We start from the raw sequence: 20,673 nt of genomic DNA, 5'->3' as shown, positions 1-20,673 counted from the left end.
CTAACTGGTCTCCAGGCACAGAGCCTACTCCTCAGGAACTGATGTGCGGGTGGCTCCAGAAGTTCTGGAGGATGCCAGCACTGTCCCGGCCTCAGACTACAGTCTGGTAGCTTGATCTTCAATGCTGGGGCCAGCCCTTCTGTGTGGGAGACTGGCCCCTCTCGCTCATCTTCTTCCCATGTCCTACCCTAAATATTCATTCAACGACCCAGTGCTGGGACCACAGAAATGAGCAGGGAGTGATTCAGGCACGAGTTCACTGAGAGGCAGTGCTGGACTCTGGCTGAGATTCTGGGGTCAATTTGAGTTCTGCTACTTTCTCCCAAGGGATCCGGCTCCTGAGCCTCATTTTCCTCATGTCCCAGGTAGAAATAGCAGTAGCATAAGAGTGATGGTGCATACAGGGCTCAGGGCCTAAAGGTAGTGGCCATTCTGCGTTCATTCACCACACTCAGGGTTTGCCACAAGTCAGGCTGTGTGCAGGCTGCTGGAGGCAGGGATAAATCCATGTGGTTTGTCCTAAGAGGGGCACCTGGCTGGCTCAGTTCGTCGGACATGTGACTCTTTTTAAAAGTGTTTTTAAGTTTACTTATTTGAGAGAGAGAGAGAGAGAGAGAGAGAGAGAGAATGTGAGAGTGGGGGGAACGGCAGAGAGAGACAGAGAGAGAGGGAGATGGGGAATCCCAAGCAGGCTCCACACCATCAGCGCAGAGCCTGACACGGGGCTCAAACTCACGAACCTCGAGATCATGACCTGAGCCAAAGTCGGATGCTTAACCCACTGAGCCACCCAGGTGCCCTGAACATACGACTCTTAATCTCAGGGTCATGAGTTCAAGCCCCACATTGGGTGCGGAGCCTACTTAAAATTAAAAAAAAAAATTTTTTTTTTTAATCCATGTGGTTCTTAAGGCCCAAGAAGATCCAGGAGGCAGATAGGTAAAACATTAGAGCTCCAGCCACTTGATCCTTCTCTTCCCCACCCTTTCCTATGCACGCTCCCCCGCCCCCCAAACACACAGGCCTGATTACCCACGGACCACCTCCCACCCCAGGCCTGCCTTTGACCGTTGGCCCACTTTTAGGGTCCTAGAGGTGGTGAGAAGGGGGTATCAGTCAGCATCTCAAAGCCCAGAGGAGCTTCCTTTGGGTGCTCAGCAGGATCATCCTCCTCCCAACATGGAGAGGGAGAGCCCACCCCCTGTGAGATGGGTGTGTGTTTTTCCCATACATCCCAGCCAGCCAATAGGGACACGGGATTTCAGGGGCGGGCCTGAGAAGTCCTCCATAAAAGGAGGTGGGGACCAGTGCCCGTTGGTCTGTTCTAGGTGTGAGGAGGTACCAGGGGCTCCTCCGGGCTCTGGAGGTAGGCATGTCCTCCTTGGGGCTGGGGGAGAGACCAGAGCATCCTCAGGTGTGAGGTGTGGGGAAAGCCCCTTCTCCGCCCCCTCGGCGAACTGATTTCCTCTTCTACCTCACCCTCGGCCGGCTGAGCTGGCCCGGTCCCAAGGAAGATGAGTTTGGGGCAGGAGGCAGTCAGTTCATGCACTGAGCACACCTCTCCTCTCTCTGAGCAGCTCCCAGCATGGGCAAAGAGAAGACCCACATCAACATTGTGGTCATCGGCCACGTGGATTCGGGCAAGTCCACCACAACGGGGCATCTCATCTACAAATGTGGGGGCATCGACAAGAGGACCATCGACAGGTTTGAGAAGGAGGCCGCGGAGGTGAGGCTGCTCTATCTGAGCCTCCCTGCCCTCCTTTCCAGCCTTGGTTTCCCTGGGAGGGATGCCTCTTGTGGGCTGGTAGGCGCTTTCCTGCCCAATCATGCCAGGCAGGTGGTGTGGCTGCCATTTTCCAGGTGACACAAATGAGGCTCCAAAGGGGGACAGCGCTTGCCTAAGGATGGCACCAAGGTTTAAATGTCAGTGTGACACAGACGCCATGCTGTCTCTCCGAAGGTAAAGCTGCCATTTAAGAGGGGAAAGGATTTATTTGCCATGCTTCTGCCATGGACCTTAGGGCCCTGGATACAATGCTGAACTTGGCAAGCACTGCCCCCTAGAAACTCCTGGTCACACACCCTCCCGTTACACGATAAGCTCAGCAACAGCGTGGGTGCTGTAGGAAGCCCAGTCAGGAACCATGAATGCATCCTGAGAGGCCCTGAAGGCTTCCCCGAGGAAGAAACCTCCTCTGAGCCTTGAGGAAATGGGGCAGGTGTCCGTGAGCCACCAGGAGATTGGAACAGCAGGTGTAGTAGGCCTTGAGTGCCCTGTTAAAGAGCCTGGCCACTTTCCCTGCAGCCACTAAAGGGTTTCCAGCATGCGAGTGACAAGAATCAGACAGTATCTTTTCAGAAAAAGCACACTGGCTGCAACACGGGGACAACAGGCCCAAGGGCCCAACGGTGGGGGCTGGGAAGCCAGTTGGGAGGTTGTTGCTCCTGACCCACAGGAGCAAAGATGGTGGCCTGGGCTCAGGCGGCAGCAGTGGCCATGGCATGGAGAGTAATGGATGGAGTCCAGGGACTTGGAGTTGGGGAATCCACAGAACTTAGGAGTTAGCTGTAGGGAAGGGGCTAAGGGAGGAAGAAGAGCTGAGGGTGAGCCCCAAGTTTCTCATTTTGGAAACTGGAAGATCGGTGAATATCAGGAGCAGAGCTGGTCTGGAGTCTGCTCTAGATGTGTGAAATTTGAGGTGTCCACAGGGCTTTCTGTGCTGATGTCCAGGAGGGCAGCTGAGTATTGGAGTCCAGAGCTCAAGACAGAAACCAAGGTTGGAGACCAAACCACGGGAGTGAGCTGGGTACACGCCGTGGGAAAGGATGTGGGACAGAGTCCCGGGATGGGTGGAGAAAGAGCCCATGCAGGGGAATGAGAAGGGAGACCCAGGGAGGTGGGTGGAAAACCTTAGAGTTGAAAAATGCATCAAACAAGATGGGAATAGTCTGTAGAACCAGCTGCTGTAAAGGTATAGACAGATGGAAAAGAGAAAGCAATAGGTCATAAATCAGTGCCATCAGCTATTTTCCTAATCTTGGCTTCCTTGGGTACAGTTGGAATTGTGGGAGCGCTTATGTGCCAGGGGCTGCTAAGGAAAGTTTTAGAACTTTGAGAAAGAGACTGGTCCACAGTCAATATGACAGAAGCATAACCAGAGTTATAGAAAAAACCAAATGGTCTGATGCAGTGTTTCTCAAACTTTCTGGTCTCAAGAACTCTTTACATTCTTAAAGCCACCCAAAGGAGTTTATGTGAATTATATATTTATGATACTCAAATTTGAAAGTGAGGTTTTAAAAATGCTTAATTCATTGGGGTGCCCGGGGTGGCTCAGCCGGTTGAGTGTCTGACTCTTAATTTCCACTCAGGTCATGATCCCAGGGTTGTGGGATCGAGTCCTGTGTAGGTCTCCAAGCTGAGCGTGGAGCCTGCTTGGGATTCTCTCTCCCTCTGCTCCTCTCCCCCCATTTGCGTGCATGTGCGCTCTCTCTCTCAAAAAAATGCTTAATTCACTTAAAAATAATAGTAATAAACCCTTTATATGTTAACATATTTTTCATACAGAGAAAGTGTGATACTTAACTATTTTCCAAAACAAAAACTGTTGGGAGGGTGGCACTGTTTTACATTTTCGCTGATAGCTTTAACGCCTGGCTTAATAGAAGACAGCTGGATTCTCACCTTCTGCAATCAGTCTGTTGTGATTTCACATGTCATGTAACCCCTAGAAAAGACTACACAATGGCGAGAGAGTGAGGGCGGGGAGGCAAATAATGTCTTCATATTATACATAACAGTTTTGACCTTGCAAACTCTAAAAGGTATCAGGGTCTCCGGACCGCTCTTTGATAGCTGCTTATCTGATAAATATTCTAAACTACAATGGATTTTATAGACGTTCCTACAGCGACAAAAGTTAGGACGCCTGGGTTCTAATTCTATCTCTTAATAACCTAATTAGTTTGCTTGGGGGGTGCCACCTGGTCTCTGGTCTTTCTTGTTCTCCACTCTGCCCTCTAATTAGAGCTAAAACGAACAGATGGCCAGGTCCCGTGAGCTGGCAAGTGGTAGAGTGTTCCCTGAACAAGCATGCTAACTTGAATACGCTACCACCTTTAGGTAGTGTCATTTTTACCAGTGCTGAAAGAAGCTCAACTTTTCCAGGGGGTCACGAGTAATTATCAGCCATAGATACTGGTTTAACATTTAACATAAGGTAGTGGTTGAGAGTTTGAACTGGAGTCTGATGCTTTGGGTTCAAATCCTGACTCTGCTGTTTATTAATTATATGATCTCGGGCCAGTCAGTTAATTTCTCTGTTACTTTACCTGCAAGACGAAGATAATAAAACTTCACTGAGTTGTTGGGAGATTAAATGAGATCACCCATGTTAAATGCTCAAAACAGCACTGAGCCCATGCTCAGAATTCCTTATGTGTTTGCTACTACTGATTGAGGGCTTGCTGACCATGTGCCAGTGGTCCACATGCCTGCCTAGGCGCTCTGTCATTTGGCCCTGCGTCACTCTGACTTTAAAACATGCTCTGAAAGAAAAAATTATATAAGTAATAAATTCTATTGTTTGAAAGATTCAAAGGCATCTCCATACACTGACTGCCCTGTTACCATCCCTCTCACTCTCAACTCGTTTGGGAACTTCTTTCTTGGTTCATGGGCAGCTTTGGATACAGAGGTGACCCTGGGGTCTTCCCTCCTATTCCTGGACCAGGTGGGCAAAGGTTCCTTCAAGTACGCCTGGGTACTGGACAAGCTGAAGGCAGAGCGGGAACGTGGCATCACCATTGACATCTCCCTGTGGAAGTTCGAGACCAAAAAATACTACATCACCATCATCGATGCCCCAGGTCACCGTGACTTCATCAAGAACATGATCACAGGCACCTCACAGGTACCACTAGAGTTGTCTTGGCTCTGCTTTGGGGGTGGGCAGTGGGTGTCCCAGGCCAAATTTGAGCTGGGCCTTCTTGCCCCTGTCACTTGGGCCAGGCAGACTGCGCTGTGCTGATTGTGGCAAGTGGTGTAGGTGAGTTTGAGTCTGGCATCTCTAAGAATGGGCAGACCCGTGAGCATGTACTGCTGGCCTATACGCTGGGTGTGAAGCAGCTCATCGTGGCAGTCAATAAGATGGACATCACGGAGCCTCCTTACAGTAGTGCACGCTTTGAGGAGATCAGCAAGGAGGTGAAGGCCTATATCAAGAAGATCGGTTACAACTCTGAGGCTGTTGCCTTTGTGCCCATCTCCGGCTGGCATGGAGACAACATGATAGAACCCAGCAACAAGGTGAGAGCTGACTGGGACAGGGCCAATTCAATGCAACATTCCCACTCAAATCTTTGAGCTTCTCCTGGAATTACCAGCATTTTTAGCACGCTTATGGGCCAATCACTGTGCAGGGTCTCCTTCCCCAAGGGTTACATAATTTGATCCCCATTTTACAGATAAACAGAGATTACTCAAGACTATGCAACTAGTAAGCACAGAGTTGCATTGTACAATGTAGTAGTTACATGTGGCTATTAAATTATTAAAGTTAAGCCAAATGAAATCATTTCAGTTCCTTAGTTGTATTGGCTACATTTCAAGTGCCCAACAAACATGTGGGGCTACCATATTGGACAGGGAAGTTACAGAATATTTCCACCTTTGCAGAAAGTTCTGCTAAGCAGTGCCAGCAGAGTCTAGAATTCTAGTCCATGCCTATAGCATCTAAGCTACCTCTCAAGGCAGATTAGGAAGTGTGGGGGCAATATAAATGTGTCTAAGATATGGTCACTGTGTTCATGGATCCTGGAACCTAACAGAGTTTAAAATTCTTTTTTTTTTTTAATTTTTTTTTAAACGTTTATTTATTTTTGAGACAGAGAGAGACAGAGCATGAACGGGGGAGGGGCAGAGAGAGAGGGACACACAGAATTGGAAGCAGGCTCCAGGCTCCGAGCCATCAGCCCAGAGCCCGACGCGGGGCTCGAACTCACGGACCGTGAGATCATGACCTGAGCCGAAGTCGGACGCTTAACCGACTGAGCCACCCAGGCGCCCCCAGAGTTTAAAATTCTTAAATGAGTGTCTCCCTACAAAGGAAGTCTAGCTCTGGCATCAGACCTGGGTTCAAGCCCCAGCTTTCTCCCTCACCCAGAGTAAAGGGGTAAGAGAGGAATTAATACTCTCTGCCTAAGGACCCCTTTGATGGGACTGTGAGAATTAAGTGAGAGACTCCACATGGGTTCATGCATACAGTTGGTGCTCAAATGCTAACTCAAATGCTAACTGCTATCTATCACTAACTACTGCCTAAAGCCTACCTTTTCTATAACTGACTTGAGGATTCTTAGCCGTTTCTTCCACATGTACATATCAGAACCTTTTTCTGATTATAAAAGTAATGTCTAACATTTTTACAATGAGCCTTTCATGTAGATATGAAGCATAAACTGCAATCCCATAGCTTATAGATAACCTGGTTTTCATGCAATTCTTTTTAGATATTCACAGCTGGACTTAAACTGTGTGTGATTTTTTAGAAACTCTTTGTTTAGAATCTTCTTTGCCATTTAAACCTGTTTAATACTTAATGGGTGTTTTATATTGCAGATCACAGAGGTACAGCGTAGCCATATCCTTATTAAATGAAAATGGTATTTGAGAAATTACCATGTGCCAGACACCAGACTAAACACTTTACATGGACACAACCCCATGAAGAACGCATTTTATTCCCATGTAAAATAAGAAAACTGGGACACAGTGTAGTTAAATAATAGCCCAAGGTCACCAGCTTCCAAGAATATGGTTTCTTGTTTTGTTAAAAACCACCATAATCATCTTGGTAAATAAATCTTTGTATGTGTCCTCGATAATTTAATTAGAATAAATTGCTACTGAAACAAAGGGTAGGCATTATTTTAGAGTCTTCTGACACATATTGCCCAACTGTCCTTGGGAAAGATGAGAACTACCATTGGCAGTGTGTTCACTTGGATGGTACTTCAACATTTGCATGCTGGGCACTGTCCTTGGTGCTGAGGGTGTGGTGGGGAATGAGACCCAGCCCTGCTCGTGGCACTGCAGTCTTGGGTCTTGGGTGGGAGAGACAGGGGGGTGGTAATATAGTGGATGATGACAAATGCTAAGAAAAACTTAAGGATGAGGGGGGCATGGTATGAGAGAGTTCTTCTATATTGGGTGGTGAAGGCGGGCTCTTCTAAAATGACCATAGAACAGAAACCTAAAGCTTTGATGCCCATTCCCCAAGTATTAGCACATAGTTCAGCTAGTGAAATAAGGGGATTTTATCTTCTTGTCCCTTTGGGCATTTATTGGGCATCTAGTATGTTCTAGATGCTAAAAGAACAAAACATGCAGTCAGTGGACTAGACAGTAGATTTAGGATTTAGCCTCCACTCTCAAGAAATACCTGTGACATTGGAGACATCAGTTTCCCCATTTTTAAGATGGGGGTGATGCTGACCTCCTAGGCTTATTATGCAGGCCTCTGAGTTGGCATAGAGCCAAGTTAGTGTCCAAGTTCATCAAACTAATAGAAGAGATTATCCTCACAATGAGGTTCTGTTTGAGTGGGGCGTTGGCCTCCTTATCAACTTCCTGTTTGGGCATTGGGCAACCTACTTTTGATCCTCAATTATTCCTCTGTAAAAAGAGGAAATGTTCTTTTTTTTTTTTTTACGTTTGAATTATGTATATAAAAATGCTTATTACAGTTCTTCAAAGCCTCCTGCTTCCCTTCCACCCCACGCCCCTGCTTACTAGAGTTGAGTATTAATAGAAATTATAGCTTTATTCCTTGAGTCACCCATTTTTTAGTCCATTAGGCCAGATGTGTTCTGTGTGGCTTCTGTGCTGCATAGCTCTGCTTCTCCCTCACAGAAGAGGGCTTACTTGACTGGAGCCTTCTTCCCTACCCACCAAAGTCATCCCTGATCCCCCTTACCAACCCTTTCACCCACGGCAGTCCCTGCTCCTCTCTCTTCTGAGAGTCTCACTAAGGACTGAGAGATTGTTGTGTGTGATTCCAAGGCCAGGGCACCTCTCCCATGTCCTGCCTTTAATCAATAGGTAAGGGCTGCTATTGCTTTGACACTGATGGTAGACTGAGATTTCAAAGCCTAGGTATTTTCTCAAGGGTCTATGACTGGAAAGGAGAAATGTGACTGGGATTCCACCAGTTTGCCTTAGGCCTGAGCTAAGGCCACATGCTGATCAGCTCTGCCGCTTGATGGCTGGCTGCTCACTTGGCCTTTCACATCAACCTCCTTGGCTCTTTCTGTATCTCCTCTGTCCTGGATTTCCAGTTAACTGATACATCTCTGAAGGCAAAGATGACGTTTCTGATGAAGTTTGGTGAGGGTTTGTAGAGAAGTAAATAAAGTGTCTGCTTAAAAGGCATGCATACGATGTACTGTCATATTTAGTTATCCTTTTAGAAGGCCTCACACTCAATAACGCTCTCCTGGCCTAAGATGTTGGGGAACATCTAGTGTTCAGAAGGTGTAAGTGTTAGAGTATTTGAGTCGTATCTTCATTCTTGCTCCTGATGCTTACTTAATCCTGCTGTATGTTTTTTCTGCTCCTTTGTTTCCCCGTCTGTGGAATGACAAGATGGAATGAGACCCAAGAGCTGATCAGACTCTAGGAATCTCTGCTTCCTAAAAATATTGGCTCAAGTTGGGCAACAACTACAAGATTTAGAGGAATGGCCACCACTTAGTGGGTGTTTAGTACATGTCGAACATTGTGCTTGGTGGATTGCATGTGGCCTTTTGTGTTTTACTTGAGCCTGCAAGGTAGGTGGGGATATGTTTCATAGATGAGGAAGCTGAGGCTCAAAATGCATTAAAAAATTGCTTGAAGTCTCATGTTAAAACCAGTTTGGCACCTGGGACAGACTCCCTCCAGCCTAAGTGAGCTGCACATTTGGTGGCTTTTCCAGATGTCCTGGTTCAGAGGCTGGAAGATCACCAGGAAGGAAGGAAACATGGTGGGCATGACCCTGCTAGAAGCGCTAGACTCCATCATGCCCCCTGCCCGCCCTGTGAACAAGCCCCTGCGGCTGCCTCTGCAGGACGTATATAAGATTGGGGGTGAGTACATGCTGTGTTGGGGGTGCTTGGGGTTGGGGGCTCGTGGAGGTCCGGCTGCTGACAGCTGTGGTCGCTCTGTCCCCCAGGCATCGGCACTGTGCCCGTGGGCCGGGTAGAAACAGGCTTCCTCAGGCCCGGCATGGTGGTGACCTTTGCCCCCTGCAATATCACCACGGAGGTCAAGTCTGTAGAGATGCACCACGAGGCCCTGGCTGAGGCCCTGCCCGGCGACAATGTGGGCTTCAATGTGAAGAACGTGTCGGTGAAGGACATCAGGCGGGGCTATGTGGCAGGAGACAGCAAGAATGACCCGCCCTCAGAGGTGGGGAGCTTCGTCTCCCAGGTGAGGAGGACCATTTAAGGGGTGTCCTCCTGAGACAGCCACACTGTCCTAGGAGAAGAATGGCCCACTGGGTCATTCAGGAAGTGGGCCCTGAGCATATGCTCCATGCTAGGCTCTTGGCCTGCAGTGTAGGTACAGTCCAACTGTCCAGGTTAGGATCCTGATTGCAGCTTATTTACTACTTTGCCCTTTAACTAAACATTGTACTCCGCTGATCTTCGCTTCCACAGTATGGTCTTGATGTCTTCAAGCAGTTTTCAAATCAGGTGGATTAGAATCACCTGGGGAGTGTTACAAAAATGCTGACTCCTGGGGCGCTTGGGTGGCTGGGACTTAGTGCCTGGTGCTTAGGACTTGAGCTCAAGTCATGATCTCCATCGGCTCGCTATCAGTGCCTGCTTCAGATCCTCTGTGCTCTCTCTCTCTGCTCTTCTCCTGCTTGCGTTTGCACGCGCACTTGGCGCACACTCTCTCTCAAAAATAAACATTAAAAATGCAGATTCCAGGGGTGCCTGGGTGGCTCAGTCAGTTGAGTGTCCAACTTTGTTTCAGGTCATGATCTCATGGTTCATGAGTTTGAGCCCCGCCTCCGGCTCTGTGCTGACAGCTCAGAGCCTGGAGCCTGCTTCAGATTCTGTGTCTCCCTCTCTCTGCCCCTCCCCAACTCACTCTCGGTCTGTCTCTCAAAAATAAACATTAAAAATTTTTTTTTATTATTTATTTTTGAGAGACAGAGCACAAGTGAAGGAGGGGCAAACAGAATCTGAAGCAGGCTACAGGCCCCAAGCTACCAGCACCGAGCCCGACGCAGGGTTCAAACTCACGAACCCACGAACCGTGAGATCATGACCTGAGCCAAAGTCAGAAGCTTAACTAACTGAACCATCAGGCACCTCCCCCCACCCTCATAATCTTTTAATGCAGATTCCTAACACCCTTCTCAGTGGTTCTGGGAAGTGATGCAGTAGACATGGGTGGAACCTGGGAATCTGTACGTTAGAGCTCTCAGGTATTTCCTTGGCCCACTTAGAATGTGAAGGCTGTTCTAGATGCAAAGTCTGGCACATTCTTACTTGTGCATGTGGAGGCTGGTGCTACCTTGTAGTGAGCTTGGGAACATTAAATGAGGCGGTGTGGGGCGCCTGGGTGGCTTGGTCGGTTGAGTGTCTGACTTCGGCTCAGGTCACGATCACACAGTCCGTGAGTTCGAGCCCCGCGTCGGGCTCTGTGCTGACAGCTCAGAGCCTGAAGCCTGTTTCAGATTCTGTGTCTCCCTCTCTCTCTGTCCCTCCCCTGTTCATGCTCTGTCTCTCTCTGTCTCAAAAATAAATAAACGTTAAAAAAAATTTTTTTTAAATGAGGCGGTGATATGTAAAACAGCTGACCTGGGGCCAACAGGTCACCTAACAAGTTAGCTAGCTGCTATTATAATCCATCTTCTGAATGGTGGGGAAAAGTAGTACGTAAATAATGTACAAGTGTGTTGGTTTTAGTGTCACTCACCCCCTGCTCTGCCACTTGCCTGCTGTTCCATCATGGGTAAGTTACTCAGGCTCTCTGCTGTGAAAATTAAATCGGAATGCATGAGATCTACTTAGCACAGAACTTGGTACACTCAATAAACGTTCAAATGCTCACTATGACTTAAAATGTGTCCAAGGGGCCTGACCCCTTGGCTGGTCAGGGCTGCCTCCTTTGGAGGATGCTTGGCTAATCCCCTCCCCGGCTCCCATCCCACCCTGGGTTCCAGGTGATCATTCTCAACCACCCTGGCAGTATTGCAGCTGGCTACTCACCAGTTCTGGACTGCCACACGGCCCACATCGCCTGTAAGTTTGCAGAGCTCAGGGAGAAGATCGACCGGCGCTCAGGCAAGAAGCTGGAAGATAATCCCAAAGCCCTAAAGTCTGGGGACTCGGCCATTGTTCAGATGATCCCACGAAAGCCCATGTGTGTGGAAAGCTTCTCAGAGTACCCACCCCTTGGTAAGTCCTGATAGCACCTGGCTAGTGGGACTGCCCCATCCTCCTCCTGGCTCCAGGGAGCCAGTTAGCCAATGTGTCACATCCAAGCCAGGTTGCAGAACCTGGTTAGAAGGACCCGAGTTCCAGGTTAGGGGGGCTCAACAACAAAAAAAAGGAAAATGGTTTTTGTCTAGTGTCATACAGCAAGGCAGGGGCCACTTTAGAGCCTTAGTTACTCAAAGTAGGGTCCGTGGACTAGCAGCATGGGCATCCCCTGGGAGGTGGTTAGACATGCAGAGCCTCAGGCCCCACCCAGACCTGCTGAACTCAAGTCTGCGGTTTAACAATATCCCCAGGTAATCGGGATGCATATCAATTTAAGACACTCTGATCCAGAGGAGGTGAATAAAGCAGAGATTATTAGGGATCTTCTTTTTCCATCTTCTCTAGTGCAGTGGTTTTCAAACCTGGCGGATAATCAGAACCACTGATGGACCCTATTAAACTCAGCGGCTCAGACCCTGATAGATTCACCTGGTCAGGGCTGCAGCCTAGGAGTCTGTTTCTTAGATTCCCCAAGTATATTATACATGGCTAGGTTTGAACAATTAACCTAGAATGTTCTGAACTCTAATGTATAGGGGGTAGGCACTTTTGTACAGTGCCTATTCTGTGCTAGATGACAGATTTTTAAAAAAAAATTTTAACGTTTATTTTTGAGAGAGGGAGAGTGTAAGCGGGGGGGGGGGGGGGGCAGAGAGAGAGAGAGGGAGACACAGAATCAGAAGCAGGCTCCAGGCTCTGAGCTGTCAGCACAGAGCCCGATGCGGGGCTCGAACTCACGAGCTGTGAGATCATGATCTGAGCCGAAGTCAGACGCTCAACTGCTCAACCGACTGAGCCACCCAGGCACCCCACAGATGATAGAGATTTATAAACAAACAAGTCCCAGCCTTCAGGGTCTCCCAGGGTGTGAATTTCAAAAGGCTAATTTTAGAGGTGGGCCACAGAGGCTGCCACATGAATCTTACAAAGCTGGTTTAGTACTTCCTATCTCTGCCAAAAATACTATGAGGTTGAAGCCAGATGCCATGAGCCTTTCCCTCTACCACTTGAAGTCAGAGAGCATTCAAGAACTCTTCTCCCCTAGGAGAAGCATCTGCCAGATTCACAGCTGAATGTAAATGAGATCCGCCCTGTGGGTTGTTGTGGTGGGCACAGAGAAAGAGCTAGTTGGTTGGCAGCTGGAGCATCGGTAGGGTAGGTTGGTGAGTTGCACCAAAAGCAAAGTTTTTCCCTGTGACCTTATGGAAATGGGATGACAGTCCAGGGGCTAAGAATGTAAGTGTTCGTTTGAGACTTTCTGGGTTTTCAACCATCACAGAGTGACCTCCTTCTTTCCCCCAGCTTTCCCAACTATAAAGTAGATAGGAGATCTATGAGACACGAAAATTAAATGCACTCCTATGTATAATTTAGGGTATTACTTACTTGGCCTCCCGTACAAGTGTCCTAGCTCGTGCCTTGGTAGCATTCCCCATTTGTTTCTTCATGTCCCGTGTCCTAGGTCGCTTCGCTGTCCGTGACATGAGGCAGACGGTGGCGGTTGGGGTCATCAAGGCTGTGGAGAAAAAAGCAGCAACTGGTGGCAAAGTCACCAAATCTGCCATGAAAGCGGCCAGGAAGTGAGTGGTGACAGCTACTTCAGGCCTTTCCAGGCCAGGAGCAGCCCAGGAGGAGCCACAGCTGGAAAAGAATGGGCTCAAGGAGAAGCCTTGGACTTAACTCTTCTCTTGCCTTAACTGTCTTAAACCTGCCCCCTGCTAATGCAGTTTTCTCTTTGCTGAGGAGCTTGAGGCATGGGAATAAAGCACACCAAGACTTTTTGCCCCTGCCTCTATTGGCCTTGATGTTGCAAGCAAGGAGGAAGCAGGTGGGGTGCTCAGTCTAATTCTACCCCTTGCTTTCCTTCTGGTGCCTGACTGGTGCAAGAACCAGAGAGCTGGGGTCACAGGGAGGAAAAGGTGTAAAGAGAAAAGTCCAGGGCAGCTTTTGGCCCCGGCCAAATTCATCAGTTCCTAGGACAGGACTCTAGTGTTAAACAGCCTGACTTTAGTGTCTATAAAAGTTACTAAACTTCTGTGTGCCTTGCTTATCTGTAAAATGGGAAAACAATGTCTGCCTCCACAGGGATGTTGAAGTTTGAGCAAGCTGGTACTTGCTGGGCATGGTAATTAGCTACTCTCATTAACATGGTGTGGGCACTGGAGGCAAGTGAGCACTATCCTGGGATAGCACTATCCAGAACTGGAGAAGTTCTGTTGGAAAAAAGTTGGCAGGGGGAGAGTGAGCCCTGAGATTTGTAGGGCAAGCTCTGTTTTAGATCTGCAGGGTACATGTCTCCCTCAGGTTATTTTAACTTCAGCTTGACAATTTTAGAGTTACGAAGCTGCAAGAAACCCCAGGTTTCTTTCACCCAGAATCCCCAAATCCTATTTACCACATTTTTTCCCTGAATTATTCGAGAGTGATCTGCAGACACAATGGCCATTTACAGCAAATGCTGCAGGTGTATTTCTTAAATCCAAAAGAATATTCTGATATAACCAAGGTAAAGTGATCAGAATGAGGGTGTTTTATTTTTTTTATTTTTAATGTTTATTTTATTTTTTGAGACAGAGAGAGACACAGCATGAATGGGGGAGGGGCAGAGAGAGAGAGAGAGGGAGACACAGAATCGGAAGCCGGCTCCAGGCTCTGAGCCATCAGCCCAGAGCCTGATGCGGGGCTCGAACTCACAAACCGTGAGATTGTGACCCGAGCTGAAGTCGGACGCTCAACCAACTGAGCCACCCAGGCGCCCCGAGGGTGTTTTAAATTAACATGGGTCCACTTCTGAAATCTGCAGGTCTAATTCAGATTTCACCAGTTACTCCAAAAACATGCTTCACGGCAAAAGAAAATCCAGGATCATGTGTTGCATTAAGCATCTTGTCTCTTTATTCCAAGTTTTGGAGCCGCCCCTCCCTTGGTTTGGTTTCTCCGAGAGGTTTGACTGAGGCCTCAGCTCTGAGCTAGCTAGTGGGTGCTTGGAGGAAGCTCAAGGGTGCAGGGGTGACTGATGGGGGGGGGGGAGGGGGACGAGGGGTCTTTTTTACTCTCCTCCCTCAACCCAGCTTCCCAGAAGTCCCCTTTGTCCCTACTGGATGAAACAAGGAGAGCCTGGGGGATTTTACCTCCCCTGTAGCAGTGGGAGAAGGGAATTATGGCAGCAGAAATAGGCTTGTCTCTTTTGCCACCAAAGCCTTCTGTCCATTTATTCCTGTTAAAGAAACTGACCGATTGGAGATTCTACCTCCGTTGTGGATCCTGGCAGCCCCTTGAGTCCCGATGTTGAGAATTTAGTGTAAACCAGGAAGCTCTATTACTGTTTGCGATTGGAGCCTTCGTCAGAGACCGATCTTGCAAGCCCTTTTTGTGACTGCAGGTTGACTCTTGACTATACACCGTGTCTAACACATTTTGGGGGGGGGGGGGGCGGGGTGTGTAAGTTTGCTTGTCTACAGTGGGTTTTATATTAAGAGCAACCTCGTATTGCAAGCTTACTGCGTGCCCTACGCAATTACCTTTGATTTTCACAACAACCGCATATGATCTAGGTACCCATTTTATCTTTTAATTTTTTTTAACGTTTGTTTTTGAAGGAGAGAGAGAGGAAGGGGGGGAGGAGTAGAGCAAGGGAGACACAGAACCGGAAGCAGGCTCCAGGCTCTGAGCTGTCAGCCCAGAGCCCGACGCGGGGCTCGAACCCACGAACCTCGAGATCATGACCTGAGCTGAAGTAGGACGCTCAACCGACTGAGCCACCCAGGCGCCCCTAGGTACCCATTTTAAAGCCGAGGGAAACTGAGGCTGAAAGAGGTCTAATTGGTAACCTGCCCTCGGTCGCAGAGCGATGAGCTAGCCAAGATAGGAGCACAGCTGCCTGTCTCCACAGCTCAGGACTCTTAAGCCACCACTGTTCTAATTGTATACATTCCATTTGTTTACATTTTTACCGAATAAAATAAATTTTTTACGTCACAGTTGGAATAATTGATTTCATGTAGTTCTGGAAGTCTCATCACGCAAGAACCACCAGGTCCGGAGACTGGGGGGAGGGAAGAGCGTCAACGGAGACCGGAAGCTCAATGAAAAGTCCGTTCGGGAGTTTTAAAAACCGCTTTTGGAAAACCCAGGTCCCGGGGGTCTGCCGGCGTCGCCCGCGGCTGCCGGCAGCGCCCACCAGGCCTCGCCGGACGCTGCGTCGCGTCGCTCGGGCCCCTCCTGCTCCTCCTCAGCTCTCCCTTTAGCCTGGGAAAAGAGCCCGCCTCCTGACCCATAAGGCCCTGGGCCGGAAGCTCCACTTTCTCTTCCTGTCCTCCACCATGGCGGTGAGTAGCTGAGCCCTCGGTTGGCTTCCCTTCATCCGCCTTCATCCACGGCCGGCCGAGCCCGCGGGAGCTGCCTCGTCCGCGGCCGGAGGAGAAGGGAGCCCGCAGTGCTGGCCGTGCCGAAACTGGCAGAGCCATGCTGAACCCTGTCGCCTCCCCTCCGCTCTCTCAGGAGCGGGCTCGGAGCAGGCGCCGGGAGGGCTCAGAAGCATAGCCCGTAGGCTGCAGGGAGGGCGAGCGGAGCGAACGGAGGGGCTGGCACGCGGTGTCAGGACCTGTTGCCCGTTCTGAGGACTTGAGACCTCCCCGGCGCTGGGGAACCTCAGCCTGTTTGTCCGCTTGGGGAAGGCGCTCGCCTTCTGCCGCAGCCGCTGGGCTGCTTCGGAAGGGAACGGGGACGTCGCACAACCACGTGTTTCCCGTTTCCCCAGCTTTTCAATTCAATTTTCTCCCCCATTAGCTTTATAATGGGGACGCGCTCCGACACCTTACGCGTTGAGTCCCTTGGGCTTCACCCACTGCCTGTAATTTTAACTCCCGATACCCGTCCTCTTAAGTTTCCATTCACCCATTCCGTGCGTCGAGGAAGAGACCAGATCCCGAGCTGCCTGCCTTGGTGCCTCCCAGACTTTTTTGAACCCTTAGGGCCTTCGTTAGGAATGGGGATGAGCAGAGATCGGTAATGCTGTGTATCCAAATGCTGGACTCGCAGCGGTGGCGGGGTTGTGTGTTGACTGCTGCGCTTCCCGTGTTGCAGCAGGATCAAGGTGAAAAGGAGAACCCCATGCGGGAACTTCGCATCCGCAAGCTCTGCCTCAACATCTGTGTGGGGGAGAGTGGAGACAGACTGACCAGGGCAGCCAAGGTGCTGGAGCAGCTCACAGGCCAGACCCCTGTGTTCTCCAAAGGTGAGCAGTGGCAGTCAGGGGAGAGGGCCGGTGGCCGAGTATGCCTGGGTGTTTCCTAATTTACCTGGTTTCCAGCCTGTTGAGGGCCCGTTTTGCAAGTGACAGTTGGTATCCTTCAAAAGCATTAGCTTCCTACAGTACCCCAGACATATCCTCGTTTCAAAATTGGTTTGGGTGTTGGGATACCAGGTTTTTAAGTTAGGAGGGATGAAGCTAGGACTGGTCCAGGGAGAGATTTTACAGACAGAGTGGAAATGTTGGGAATACAGTAAATGGTATTTGGCTTGATTCACATTTAGAATTTAGGGGCTACATTAAGGACAGAGTTGTGTGGGGCACCTGGGTGGCTCAGTGAGTTAAGGGGTGGACTTTTGATTTCTGCCCAGGTCAGGTCATGATCTCGTGAAATCGAGCCCTGCGTCTCGCGCTCCATGTGCTGCTTGGGATTCTCTCCCTCTCTCTGCCCCTCCCCTGCTATGCGCGTGCTCACTTGCACTGCCTCTCAAAATAATAAGCTTTGTTTGTTTTTAATGTTTATTTTTGAGAGAGAGAGAGTGCAAGCGGGATTGGGGCAGAGAGAGAGAGGGAGACAGAATCCGAAGCAGGCTCCAGGCTCTGAGCTGTCGGCACAGCCCGACACTGGGCTAGAACCAACAGACCGTGAGATGACCTGAGCTGAAGTCAGACGCTTAACCGACTGAGCCACCCAGGCGCCCCTCAAAATAAATAAACTTTTAAAAAAATAATGTAAAACACAGGGTTGTGTACCTAGACTAATGGGGTTCAGCTCGTAGCTCCATCACTTGCTGGTCTGACTTTGGCCTTTTTGGGTCTCAGTTTCCTCATTGGCCTGAAGGGGATGTTAATAAGCTTGTGATAGATAGAGTGAATGAATTGTGTGAAATGCCTGCTGCCTGCCAAGCCCAGTGTAGATACTACCACTGTGTTGATTTTTTTGTTTTTGAAGTTTCATTGCTTTAGGATACTGGAATATGGCAAGTTCATGGGTTCAGAGCCTGCCTCTTATTTGGGGCACATTAACCTCCCAGAACTTCATCTGTGATAGGAGGATATTACAGTAAGACTTTAGAGAATGTTAGCTACTATCAATAATGTTTTGTTTAGAACACAGTGGTCATACTCCTTTCTAGTGACCTATTCTGGCCGTGTACTTGGCCCCTGCTGAGACTTCGACATTATGACTTGGAAGCTCTTAGTTGCTGAAGTTACGACTGAGTGACTTGGAATTGGAAAATCTATTTTCTGTGTTAAGGATGAAACAGATGTGGGTGACACCGGTTAGAATGCCACCACTTAGGATGTGGATGGATGCTTCGTGTCTCTTAGACCTGGAGATGATGTTCTGGGGAAGAGGTGAGTGGGGTGGACGTGTGATACCTGACTCCCTGTTTCTCCCTACCTGCAGCTAGATACACCGTTAGATCCTTTGGTATCAGGAGAAATGAAAAGATTGCTGTCCACTGCACGGTCCGTGGGGCCAAGGCAGAAGAAATCCTGGAGAAAGGTCTAAAGGTGAGGCTGATGTCTGTGAATGATTTCTCTGGGTTTTCCTGTGCCCTTTACATGTTGGGAAAGTTCTACGAAATCTACAGTTGTGACGTGATTTGTGTTGTGGGAAAATAAGATTTTATCCATGATCAAGTTAATCGAATCGTATCTCTGGGGTGCTGAGTGTTGTGGACTAAGCTAGTAATTTTGGGAGAATTTGAGTTGACACGGGGTGTAATTGCATTTTTCTCCTTAGGTGCGAGAGTATGAGTTAAGAAAAAATAACTTCTCCGATACTGGGAACTTTGGTTTTGGGATCCAGGAGCACATCGATCTGGGGATCAAATATGACCCAAGCATTGGTATCTATGGCCTGGACTTCTATGTGGTATGGATATTTAATCTTTTCCACTCCTGGTCTGTGAGGAGAGTAGATTCTGCCTACTCCTTTATTTCGTACGTGCTATCTTGATGTTACGATGTTGGATTGAAGCTTTGAGTGTTGTCTGCCTTTGTGTTGTCCCCCTCGGGAAGATGTGCCTCATCTGTGGCAGGTGTAGGAATACAACACTGAACTAGATAGACGGGATGCTGCTATTGTGAAGATTATAGTCTAGGATCTAACAAGCACCATTACGGCTTAGAGGCTGGTGAAGGAACTATTCCACCCACTGAATTGAAAATTTGAGTGAGTTCTGGTGCTGTATTTGGTGTGTGGGTTGGCTGTACTAACTAAGGCTGTTCTTTCCCAGCTCCTTCCCTTAGGGAAGGTAGGGTGGCTTCCATCCAGAGGACGTAGATACATGTTTGGTGATGTGGCTGTTTGCTCAGTCAGGATAGGGATTTCAGTGTACAAATGACCATTTGTGTGTTTGTCCAACCATGAAACTAAATAGCAAAAACCAGAAGTCCTGACTAGTGTGGAACCTGAGTAATGGCAGCACCCGCATTAGATTTGAATATCCAAATGCTAAGGAGAATCAGGTGATCACAGGAAGTTTGGGAGAAGCAAGACTTTAAGAAGCACTTTTGAACTGAAGCAGAAAAAACGAATAACTATTTCTTTGTGCTTCTCAGAATCTGAAATTTTCTATAATGTATATATTATAGTAAGATTTTTTTTTTTTTTTAATTTAATGTTCTTTTAAAAATGTGCTTTGGAGACTGGGGAGGGATGGTGGAGAATCCTTAGCTACCATTGGAAGGCAGGCAGGGAGGGTGGGAGGTGCTTGCAAGTTCCAGCCTCCAAAGCAGATTTAAAGTGTGGTATGTTGTCCTGGATGCTGCTAACAGTTTTATCAGACCCTGAGATCGTGGGTCTCTTGCTCCAGAATTCGCTGGGGCCACCAAATGACTCTTGATGATCAGTCTCAAATGTGTGAGTCTTGTCCGTGTACTCTTGACTCTGAGCTGGCTAGGTGACTGTTGGTTATTCCTGGGACAGGTGCTGGGTAGGCCAGGTTTCAGCATCGCAGACAAGAAGCGCAGGACAGGCTGCATTGGGGCCAAACACAGAATCAGCAAAGAGGAGGCCATGCGCTGGTTCCAACAGAAGGTAAAGCTGATTTATCTCAGGTGAAGTGGTGGAATGTGGTGTTGGAGTTGGGATTTGGGGGTGCAAAATCCAGCACCATTTGGTGGGTAGTTTCTTTAAAGGTAGTATATTTGGGCAACTTGGCAAACGTGGGCTTCCAGGGTTGGTGGTTTGAACACCCAGAATCAGGCTTTCTCCCCACCCCCGTAAATGCAGGTCGTTGGAAGGGGAGGAATATGGCTTTAATAGGAGCCCCCTTTTCTCAGGGTCAAGCACGGTTTGAGCACAATGTAGTAGTTGTTAAAACTGGCCAGCTTCCCGTTCAGTCTAGAAGGGATGTGGGATTCAGAGCTGAATTCATGTGTCAGATTTGGAGTCTCAAACGTTAGCCATTGCTGCAATCTTTGCTGTTGCCTCCTGTTGTGAAAAAATAAAATCTCTTCTCTTTCAGTATGATGGGATCATCCTTCCTGGCAAATAAATTCCCGTTTCTATCCAAAAGGCCAATAAAAACTTTTCAGTGAAATGTATATATTACTGTTGTGTGTTCTGTGAAAGGAGCCTGGCCATATTCAAGTCCCTGGACCTCAAGCCACTTAAAGCTTCAATGGGAATAGCTGGTAACAACCCTGTCGTCCTCTGGATGCCAGTGTTTCCTGGCAGATCGAAGCCTGAGTTCCGCAGCATTGCCTGTGCTCACCATACCCTTGTTATTAGGCTGTGGTGGTGGTACGGTAGTCACGTGGAAACTGATGTTAGAGGGGAGGGTATGATTGGGGCTGGGGTTTGAATATAGAGCCTTGGTTAAAGGTGGGATGCAGGGCTCCCATGTTTCAGGAAGCTCCCTCTATTC

The 20,673-nt window shown here is 48.6% G+C and overlaps 2 protein-coding genes and 1 long non-coding RNA gene across 3 annotated transcripts; 2 read left to right on the top strand and 1 right to left on the bottom strand.

The window, feature by feature from the left end:
* The first annotated feature begins 1,454 nt into the window (after positions 1 to 1,454).
* Positions 1,455 to 13,278, top strand: LOC131505291 (elongation factor 1-alpha, somatic form-like). The gene is made up of 7 exons (XM_058718666.1): positions 1,455 to 1,729; positions 4,737 to 4,916; positions 5,015 to 5,311; positions 8,979 to 9,129; positions 9,216 to 9,472; positions 11,223 to 11,457; positions 13,004 to 13,278. Exons 1-7 carry the CDS (start codon positions 1,586 to 1,588, stop codon positions 13,123 to 13,125), a joined length of 1,386 nt encoding a protein of 461 aa, XP_058574649.1. The 5' UTR covers positions 1,455 to 1,585; the 3' UTR covers positions 13,126 to 13,278.
* Positions 3,749 to 15,747, bottom strand: LOC131505292 (uncharacterized). Its single transcript, XR_009258346.1, has 5 exons — positions 15,516 to 15,747; positions 12,928 to 13,057; positions 11,269 to 11,351; positions 10,976 to 11,032; positions 3,749 to 4,551 (listed from the first exon to the last, which is right to left on the bottom strand). It is a non-coding gene; the product is annotated as an uncharacterized LOC131505292 (long non-coding RNA).
* Positions 15,748 to 15,845: 98 nt separating this feature from the next.
* On the top strand, positions 15,846 to 20,350 carry RPL11 (ribosomal protein L11). The gene is made up of 6 exons (XM_058718665.1): positions 15,846 to 15,869; positions 16,627 to 16,777; positions 18,204 to 18,310; positions 18,543 to 18,674; positions 19,731 to 19,841; positions 20,272 to 20,350. The coding sequence occupies exons 1-6, from the start codon at positions 15,864 to 15,866 to the stop codon at positions 20,299 to 20,301; spliced, it is 537 nt and encodes a 178-aa protein (XP_058574648.1). The 5' UTR covers positions 15,846 to 15,863; the 3' UTR covers positions 20,302 to 20,350.
* Positions 20,351 to 20,673: the final 323 nt, after the last annotated feature.

Source organism: Neofelis nebulosa, chromosome 2, assembly GCF_028018385.1.
Source record: "Neofelis nebulosa isolate mNeoNeb1 chromosome 2, mNeoNeb1.pri, whole genome shotgun sequence".
Taxonomy (NCBI): Eukaryota; Metazoa; Chordata; class Mammalia; order Carnivora; family Felidae; genus Neofelis; species Neofelis nebulosa.
This window is presented reverse-complemented; position numbering and strand designations above follow the sequence as displayed.